The sequence below is a fragment of the Mus musculus genome, chromosome 7, assembly GCF_000001635.26.
Source record: "Mus musculus strain C57BL/6J chromosome 7, GRCm38.p6 C57BL/6J".
Taxonomy (NCBI): domain Eukaryota; kingdom Metazoa; phylum Chordata; class Mammalia; order Rodentia; family Muridae; genus Mus; species Mus musculus.
Genome location: NC_000073.6, coordinates 28,041,281 through 28,051,138, shown reverse-complemented (window position 1 = coordinate 28,051,138; position 9,858 = coordinate 28,041,281). Strand labels below are relative to the sequence as shown.

Here is a 9,858-nt window from a genome sequence, read left to right as displayed (position 1 = left end):
ATTTTAGCTGGGCTTGCTTAGCATATCAAAGTTCCTGAGCCATAACAACAATCAAAACTCAACAGGAGGCTGAAAAGATGGCGCACACAGTCTGTAACTCCAGTGCCACAGATTCCTATGCCCTTTTCTGGCTTCTGCATGTACTGAATCCAGGTGCACAAATTCGCACTCCGATATACACATGTACACGTAACTAAATATAAAATCCTTTCAAAACGTTTAATTATGTGTAAGTGTGTTTCTGCTAGCGGGGACGTGTGCTTGAGTGCAGGTGCCTGCAGAAACCGAAGGAGTTGCCTACAGATGCTAGTGAGCTGCCCCACCTGGGTGCTGGGAACCGAACTCGGGTCCTGTAGAAGAGCCACAAGTGTTCTTCAGCACTGGGCCATCTTGACAGCCCCTAAAAATAATGTGAAGAGGACAGAGAAGAAAAGATTCGACAGGACTCCGCAAAGATCTGCATTCGCAGCTGCCTCGGTTTCTCCAGCTTTGGTACGATCTGATTGGCTCCTCGCCGTTCTGTGACCTCTGCTTCTCTCTTCAGGTGGCGGCCAGAGAAGGTCAAGAGATTCTTCTGTGGAACTAAAGGCTTCTTTAGTGCCTCTCGTTTCTTATACTTAGTTATGTCTGCGAATTCCTTCTAACAAAGCTCTGGAGTTTTTAACAAGTTAGGACAGGACTTGATTAATCTTCATATTCTCAGTTCGGGGCTGGCTTTGTAAAGACAAGAAAGTAAAAAAGTGGATAATATTAAAATCAATCAATCAATCCTCTGGAGACTTTTCTTCAAGAGCAACTCGGCCGCGCCATCTACTGGAGAAACCTTCACAACGCGCGACGGGCCGCGAAGCAGGATGGCGCCAGAACAAGAGTTACTGCGCACGCGCAACATCCTTGCGGGTCCGCGCGCGCGCGCCTGGAGCGCAGAGCGCAGGAACCCATCTTGGGGGCGGAGCCCAGGGCTAAGAGTTTCCCGCCCTTCCTGTTATCCGGCCCGTCAGGTCAACCCGCAGCGGTACCTTAAAAACTACGTTTCCCAAGATGCTCTATGTGAAGGACTTCCGTTGGCGTCAGCGGAAGCCGTGACTGGCCGGGCTGCACTGAGGCCGGCTTGGTCACTATGGAGGAGATAGGCATTTTGGTGGAAAAGATTCAGGTGCAGTGGGGATCTGGGTTTCTTAGCGGGAGCTGGACATGAGTGGGGTGCTGAGGGGTTCTCAGGATCCCAGCTCTGGGCTGGGTGGTTTCAGAGGCCTCGGTGTCGAGCTTTGGGTGGTCCCGGGGCCTGGCGGGGTAGTCATGTTGTCAGGAGGGCGGCAAAGCTCAGAAAAGCAGAGCGGGAGGAAAGTGGCGTTGAACTTAAAGACTTTTCAGACAGAACGGTTGCGAGGCCTGGAGAGCTGTGCTTACTAGCTTTTCGGTTTGGGGTCTGGACCAGGTGGAGGATGATGTATGGGGGCCCCGTGGCCTAGGTATGTTCGTGGCCAAGGGACCAGTGGACTCACTGTGCTTGGGACGTGAACGGTGAGGCGTTAAGTATTGGTTGTGGTTTGGCTGAGTGACCTTTGGCTTTAACGTGAGTTGGGAATCTGACATGAAAGCTTTTGGGGGGGGGAGGGGAAGAACTGGGTAATGAGACTCTGAATGTGACTCTGACTTTAAAATCCATGGGACTTTTAGAACCTCTTGAGGGGACTGGGATGCTAAGGTTCGGTATGGAGCTGCTGCAAAACTTTCATGATGAGTTTTGTTTAAGGGGCCTACTATTAGCAATCTACATAGGGGACTGAGCAGCTCCTGTATCTATTGAGAGATAGTGAATGATGTCAGGTACTGGAGACATAGGTGACTTGGTGGCGAAATAGGAAGAACGCTTTCGCTGATTTCACGAGATGATTCTCTGCTTCCAACACCAAGTTGTCTTTACCGTCTACAGGATGAGATTCCAGCACTGTCCGTGTCTCGGCCGCAGACCGGCCTGTCCTTTCTGGGACCCGAACCTGAAGACCTGGAGGACCTGTACAGCCGCTACAAGGTGTGTTCAACCCTAAGCTGGCTCCTGCATACCTCCCATCCCCCATCACATACGCCCCCCCCCCCACCTCCCACTGTGGTACGGCAAGGCTGCAGCCAACCCTTTGCCCTCCCTGTGCGTGCAGAAGCTGCAGCAGGAGCTGGAGTTCCTGGAAGTGCAGGAGGAGTATATCAAGGACGAGCAGAAGAACCTGAAGAAGGAATTCCTCCACGCCCAGGAGGAGGTGAAGCGGATCCAGAGCATCCCCTTGGTCATCGGTCAGTTCTTGGAAGCTGTGGATCAGAACACAGCCATCGTGGGCTCCACCACAGGTGAGTGGTGAGGCAGGCTGGGAGCAAGGCAGGGTGATAGAATGGCCAGAGTACTGACCGATCCAGAAGTGGATACATACTTTATTTTCTGAATGTCTCTTTCTGCCTCTCAATTCACGTGTGTGCGTGTAGTTTCACCATCCAAGTGTGATGGTGTACGCCTTTAACCTCAGCACTTGAGGAGGCGGAGGGACAAGAGGATCTTTGTGTGTTTGAGGTCAGCCTGGTCTACCTAGTATGTTTCCCGGAGTACATACAGAAACCCTGTCTCCAAACAAGAAGAAATTTACCATGTGGGTTGGAGTACCTTTGATGTTTGTGGTTCTAGTCTGTTTGAGTTGAACAAACTGGTGGTCACTTCCCTCGCCTGAGTTAACGCCACAACTGCTGCTGGATATGGAGCTGCTGTCTGGAAGCATCGGTTGTGTGTAAAGACGTTTGGCTCTGTTGAGGACTCAGCATACAACAGATGCTAGTGACATAAATCCATACCCTGCTCTTACAGTAGCTGACGATTCTGGTGTCTTACCTGTCTTTTCCTGCTGCTCGACTGAGCCGTGTGTTTATAAAGGCTCTAGATAAAGTCGTGTAACCATGTGGGATTGGACAGGTGGGCTTTGAGGAAGTGAAGGGAGAGTAATATCCAAGATGAAGGCTGTGTCTTTGAAAGTGAGACTTAAGACGGTGGGGCTCCCTGAGATAGTGGTGTGATTGGAGGGGTGGATTTGGAGGCAGACAGTGGGGAGCTGAGGCTGTGGAAGATGTCTGGGTGGCCGCTGCACTCACAAGTCTTGCTGTAGAGAGTAGATTGGAGAAAGGAGATGGAGGCTGCTGACCAGGAATTTATATGGAGACTTAGGCAGGGGATAGTTCCAAATGAGGGCAGGGTTTGGTGGTGGGCTAGGTGAGAGCAGAGGGAGGTGGGGTAGAGAGAGTGAGTGACTGAGGGGGCCAGAACGAGGCTTAGTCCTCTGGCTGGCAACTCGGGGACAGCACAGTTGAGTGGAGAACACCAGGACTGTGCTGGGAACACATTGAAAGATTCCCAGGGCCATCCAGGAGACCACATGTGAGATGCACAGAGCTGGACCTCAAGAAGGAAGCAGGGCTGAAGACCAGCAGGGAAGTCATTAGGATGAGCATGGGGGCTAAGAGGGGATGACCTAGGGCCAGACGTGGGAAACGTGGAAAGTGCCAGCTGTGTGTAGAGGGAAACGGGGAAGGAGTGACGTCAAGTCTCTGGCATTTCACTTCGTCTTCCTTCCTGTCTGCTCCCAAAGGCTCTAACTATTATGTGCGCATCCTGAGTACCATCGACCGGGAGCTGCTCAAGCCCAACGCCTCGGTGGCCCTGCACAAGCACAGCAATGCCCTGGTGGACGTGCTGCCTCCCGAGGCCGACAGCAGCATCATGATGCTCACCTCAGGTGAGGGGGGCACCCGGGGCCCTGGGAGTCCCACGGGGACCCTGGGGGCTGAGCCGCAAGCCCTAGCTCCACTCTCCCACCAGACCAGAAGCCAGATGTGATGTATGCCGATATCGGAGGCATGGACATCCAGAAGCAGGAGGTGAGGGAGGCTGTGGAACTCCCGCTTACACACTTCGAGCTGTACAAGCAGGTGAGGAGGACGAGGCGGCAGGGCAGGGAGAGGTCTCTGGGCCTAGGGTTGGTGACATAATCCCTTGGCTCATCCTTTTCCCGTCTCTTTTAGATTGGCATCGATCCTCCCCGAGGTGTCCTCATGTATGGCCCTCCTGGCTGTGGAAAGACAATGTTAGCAAAGGCTGTGGCACATCACACGACAGGTGAGCCTCTCACGGCCTCCCCCATGCTCTTCCTGCCTTGTTTCCTGCTTCCTTGGGTTCCGTAAGGAATGACATAAGGGTAGTGTCTGTAAATAGAGGCTCTGGGACCATAGCCCAGGTGGCAGTCCTTTACAGGATATGCAGTCCCCGGCAGGTGATTACGCCTCACTGTGCCCTGGGTTTCTCAAAAGTGGAAACTAAGGAGCCAGGTGTGGTCTCATATACCTAGAATCCCAGTGCCCAGGAGATAGAAGTAGGTGAGTTGCTGTGAGTTCAAGGCCAGCCTGGTCTGTATGGGCAGTTCTTGGCTGGCCAATGCTAGATAGTGAGACCCTGTCTTAGGTGAAATAAAATTTAAAAAGCCCATCTGGACATTCTGGCAAATATTCTTTTTGGGGGATTCGGGGGTGGGGTTCGAGACAGGGTTTCTCTGTTTAGCTCTGGCTGTCCTGGAACTCACTCTGTAGACCAGGTTGGCCTTAAACTCAGAAATCCGCCTGCCTCTGCCTCCCAAGTGCTGGGATTAAAGGTGTGCGCCACCACTGCCCGGCTTCTGGCAAATATTCTTAATCTTAACTCAGGAGACTGTGGCATTAAGATAAACATTTAAGGTTATTCTGGGTTACCTAGTGAGACCCTTCTCCAGACAAGCAAAAACCAAGCCAATAAACAAACATCCCACCCTGATTCCATAGGATGATGACGAGTTAGAAAAGCGATGCAGTGTTTCTATGGTGGGTTCAGACTTGGTGACTATCACCTGGCTTGCTGGGCAGAAGCCACAGGGGCGAGTGGTTAGAGGTAAGGTCAGGGCGAGAGTGGTCCATAGAGAGAGTACTCTAGGGAGTCGGGGTGGACGGTGAGCAAGCATGTCCTGGCTGTGCTGTCAATCCTGCATAGACTTCTCAGGAAGGGGTTTCCAGAAGCTGGGGGTAAGGAGCTGTCAGGCACAGAGATTGGGAGTGGGAATTTAGGTCAGGAAATACACTTGTGCAGAGGCCCAGCGGCTGAGAGGAACTCATGTGCAGACTCATGGGTAGGCTGCAGATGCCGCTAGAGCAAACTCATACTTGTGGTTTTGTCCTGGTGAGTGGCTGTGCAAGCTACGTTTGGCAGCACAAAGGGATGAGTCTGGAAAGATGGTAAGGTGCCCGATTAGAAATAGACTAAAATAGTTTTAGTCTAAAAGAAACCTGAAAGCCAATCAGAAAACGTGGTTTGGGGACCCCCCCGATATTTGCCTCATGCTGTGTGCTTAGGGATGGATGACTAAGGGTCTGGTGTCGCTGAGATTTGCCAGTGAACTGGGTGTGGTTGGCAGGAGGTGGGCATTGAAGAGCAGTTGTCAGTTCCTGGTTTGGGCCCTGGCGTCCTTGTTGGCTTCATGGGGTAGAGGGATGAACTGAGGAACGTGAACAGTGGCTGCACTCTGGGACACACTGAGATCTCACGACCAGGGAACACTCAGCCAGAAACATGAAACACCGAGGCACTGTCCTTTGATGTGAGCTCTGAGTGAGATTCAGAAGTCAACAGTGTGTGTCCTCTTCAGTTCATCTTTATGTATAAGCCAGGGTTTTAAAAAGTGAAATAAGAATGGTAATAGCAGTGGTAAATGTGGGTCACAGTGCTAGCTAGACATCTGTAACGTTCTGCTCTTCTTGGGAAGTCGCACCCGCCTTTCAGAAGTTGGCATTGGACCACATTTGCTGAGTGTCTGCCCTGTGCCATGTGTCACCGGCTCTAGTTCTGAGACACTGCAACAAGCAAATGTCCATTCCTGGGGCCTGCGTCCTCGAGGACAAATAGGGGTGGGGAGATATCTGCAAAGGGAAGATTTTACTGTTACAGCTGCCTTAGGGAGGGAGCTAGTTGCCTGGAAAAGTTGGTGATCCAAGCAGGAAGAGAGGCGGTAGATGGGAGATGTGGAGAGGTGGGAGATGGAGCTTAGACGGGAGGGTGAGGGACGGTACCGCCCTGACAAGGAGGACGGAGCCGAGCAGTCACCTGAGGGCTCAGAGGTCTCTGTGGTGGCAACTTAGGCTTAGGTGACGTTGAAAAGGCAGATGGAGGGGGCAGCGTCCATGGATGATTTAAACACCGCCTGTGGAAATGCAAGACTGTTGTATGGGAGACTGCAGGCTGGTTCCTGGGCTGTGTTAAAGACCTAGGGCAGCTGAGGAGAATTTGGCATCATCTCTTCTGTCCTCTGGCCTTTCTCCATAACGGCTAGCCCTGGGGTGGCATTCCTGTGGTGATGCACTGAATCCCGTCTATGCTGTTTAATAGGAGTAGCTTTGGTATTGCTGCCTGCTGCAGCCCTGTGAAAAAGAAATGTGTCACATAAGAAAGCAGGCTTACAACTTGTTCAAGGTCACCAGCTGACCAGCTGTAGTGCTAGGATTTGATGCCAAGACCTCTGACCCCCAAACTGCTGGCCCTTGATGCTCCACTGATTTCCTTGAGCTCAGTGAGACGCGGGGATGTGTAAGCCATACACTTGGTACAGAGGGTACATTTCTTGCTGACTATTGAAAAAAGTAATAATAAAGTCATAAAGCTCTGTGTTACATCTGGGATTCAGGAAATCTGCCATGTTACTTCATGTCCTCTAGAGTCACAGAGCAGTTAGAAAGGCAGGACGTTGACATTGCTAAGGTGCTCTGAGCTGGAGAATAGACAGTTTTGAAATTCACTAGCGGTTCATTAGCGTCCTTGTTCTGCCCAGGTTTCAGTCCAGCAGGTGAGTGTGGCCAAGAGCAGACAGAAAGTGAGGGGCTCTTCTATTCTGCGTGAATCTGGAAAAGGCTTTTTCAGTGGAAGAGGGGCCAGGGGTAGAGCAATGGGAAAGTCCCTGAGTTGTCTCCTTGAAGAAGGAAAGTCCTGGTGGAGACGGGATTCTGTCTCCTTGACTCGATGGCCACTGAGAGTGAGTGACTAAGCAGGGGAGTGTTCATGGTGGAGGAATGGCAGACACTGACCAGTCTAAAAGAGAGACAGGAGGCTGGGAGGGTGAGGAAGGACAGGAATGAGGTGAGTGAGTGAAGGCCACTCTAGAGATGGGTTTCCTGTGGGCAGGGGGAATGTGGTGAGATGTGTCTAGGACAGAGTCAGCAGTCGTGAGCTTACGGTGTGTGGGAGCCCTGAGGTGATGCAGGGAAGTGGGTGGGTGAGTACGTCTTCATACCTTCAGCCAGTTGCGAAGTGGCCTGAGGGGTTGTTGGGCCACAGCCTGCAGCCTTGCTCAGATCCTACTTGGCCTGTGTGTACGAGTTATGTCTCCTTGCTCTGGTGGCAGGAAGGAGTCCCAGGAGTATATTACACATGGCATGCAGCTGGTCACCTATTAGGGAACAAGTGCAGTCAGGGCCCAGAGCAAACCTGGTTCAGCCTGGCTGCCAGCTCTCAGTTATGTGAGAAGAGAGCCTTAGAGCCTTTGGTTCTTCCAAGGCTGGGGAAGTGGTTCAGAGCTGGGCAAATGTGTTTAATCCCAGCCCTGCAGAGCTTGCAACAGGAGAATTACAAATTCAAGGCCAGCCTGGCTACATACATAACCCCAGGCAAGGCTGAGCTGTGTATCAAGGTCCTTTCTCAAACAAACAAACAAACAAACAAACAAACAAGCAAGTATGGCTCAAAGAGCAAACATGAATTTAAGATTATCTGTTGGTCAGGTAATCTTAGTCTCTGGACATTTCTGTTTTGTTAACTGATTCTGCATGTGTTCTAGAAATGTGTGCTTTTAATTTTTGTTTTGTATTTAATATTCTGATTCTTTTAAAAAGCCCACCCCCCACATGTACCTGTAGGGTTTGATTGGGGCTTATCTGTCATTGTGAGGCATGAGCGGTGGCTGGATGTGGGGACCCAGCCCTGTGCCTTAGGCAGCTTCTACGGGGAGTTAGCCAAGAAAGGGACATTTTCAGGAATTCCCAGAGGCAGGTAAAGCACAAAGGACCCCAGAGGAGGACAACCCCCCATTCTAAAATCCTTGTCATTCTGCCCTCAGCTGCATTTATCCGTGTGGTGGGCTCGGAGTTTGTTCAGAAGTACCTGGGTGAGGGCCCCCGGATGGTCCGGGATGTGTTCCGCCTAGCTAAGGAGAATGCACCTGCCATCATCTTCATAGATGAAATTGATGCCATTGCCACCAAGAGATTCGATGCCCAGACAGGAGGTGAGTAGTGCCCAAATGGCCTGGATCTTGTGCAGGCTTGTCCAAGGATGTGTTCTGAACTGACCATGTTTCTTACTCTTAGCTGACAGGGAGGTTCAGAGGATCCTGCTGGAACTACTGAATCAAATGGATGGATTTGACCAGAACGTCAATGTGAAGGTTTAGGGCTCAGGATTGGCAAGGGGTGGTATGGCCTAAGGACTGGAGAAAGACAGGGGATGGCTCATGGAGGCCAGATGTCACGACAGGAAAAGAAGATGTAGGAATGGCAGAAGCCTAAGCTGGTTCCTCCCTGTGCCAGGTAATCATGGCCACAAACAGAGCAGACACCTTGGATCCAGCTCTACTGCGGCCAGGACGCCTGGACCGAAAAATTGAATTCCCACTCCCTGACCGTCGCCAGAAGAGGTTGATTTTCTCCACCATCACCAGCAAAATGAACCTCTCTGAGGAGGTCGACCTGGAAGACTGTATCCTTCTTTGGAAGTGAGAGGGGAACCCAGCAGGAAATGAAGGTTGGGTCTTCATGACCACCACCATTTGGGGAGGACAGGGAAAGGTCCAGGGAAAGGGGGTGATGACCAGGACAGCGTCCATTTCAAGAATTGACCCCATCATATGAGGACAGGTTTCTTTAACTCAGCTGCTATAGATGTGGCCCGTCCAGATAAGATTTCAGGAGCCGATATCAACTCCATCTGTCAGGAGGTGAGTGATAGTCTCTTTGACCTGAGTGGGGGTGTTTGAAGGTATGTCCTCTTTTCCAGTCTCCCCTTGTTGCCTCCCTAGATTCTTGAGTCTCATATTTCTCTTCCTTCACTGTCATGGGGTTTAGGGGGTTGGGAGGACGGTACTTAACATACAGTTTTCATTCCCATCCCTTCCTAGAGTGGAATGTTGGCTGTCCGTGAGAACCGCTACATTGTCCTGGCCAAGGACTTCGAGAAAGCATACAAGACCGTGATCAAGAAAGATGAACAGGAACATGAATTTTACAAGTGACCTCCTCCCCACACTTCCCCAGGCACCTGTCCCAAAGGCTAGTTTTCTCTTTACCCAGGATTGGTTTAGTCAATAAATGGACGTGATTGGATCTATTTAATTTCTTCTTAGGTGTTTAACTCCTTTAGGGAATATGGACCTTGAATAGGATCCTCTGGGTCCCTCCTTGTCTCCTGACAAGGGATTGCAGCCTGGGAGAAGAGCAAAGAATATGAACCAAATGGCTTCGAAGATTTTAGAAAATGAACCTCAGCCAAAGCCGTGGCCACTGACTGAAGCCCCTCTGTCATTTCTACAAGAAGATCATTTGGGTTTTCAGTAGCTTCTGCTCCTGATATGCACAAGGGCCAGGGGCAGAGGTAACCCCTCAGGCTCTTGTACACAGCAGTGTCAGAAAGCACAGGTGTATTTGGTTGCCAAGGAAACAGTTAAACCCCAGTGCACATGTCTGTCTGCCCATTAAGATACACTTAATGTTCCCGAGATACACTCTTCAATGCCTGGGCACACTGAGTCTGTTGGGTGT

The 9,858-nt window shown here is 51.1% G+C and overlaps 1 protein-coding gene across 1 annotated transcript; it reads left to right on the top strand.

Annotated features, from left to right (window-relative positions):
• Window positions 1-1,046: 1,046 nt before the first annotated feature.
• Psmc4 (proteasome (prosome, macropain) 26S subunit, ATPase, 4) lies at window positions 1,047-9,437 on the top strand. Its single transcript, NM_011874.2, has 11 exons — window positions 1,047-1,156; window positions 1,937-2,035; window positions 2,160-2,346; window positions 3,627-3,773; window positions 3,857-3,966; window positions 4,060-4,153; window positions 8,163-8,330; window positions 8,413-8,489; window positions 8,632-8,800; window positions 8,983-9,038; window positions 9,219-9,437. The coding sequence occupies exons 1-11, from the start codon at window positions 1,121-1,123 to the stop codon at window positions 9,330-9,332; spliced, it is 1,257 nt and encodes a 418-aa protein (NP_036004.2). The 5' UTR covers window positions 1,047-1,120; the 3' UTR covers window positions 9,333-9,437.
• The last annotated feature ends 421 nt before the right edge of the window (window positions 9,438-9,858 follow it).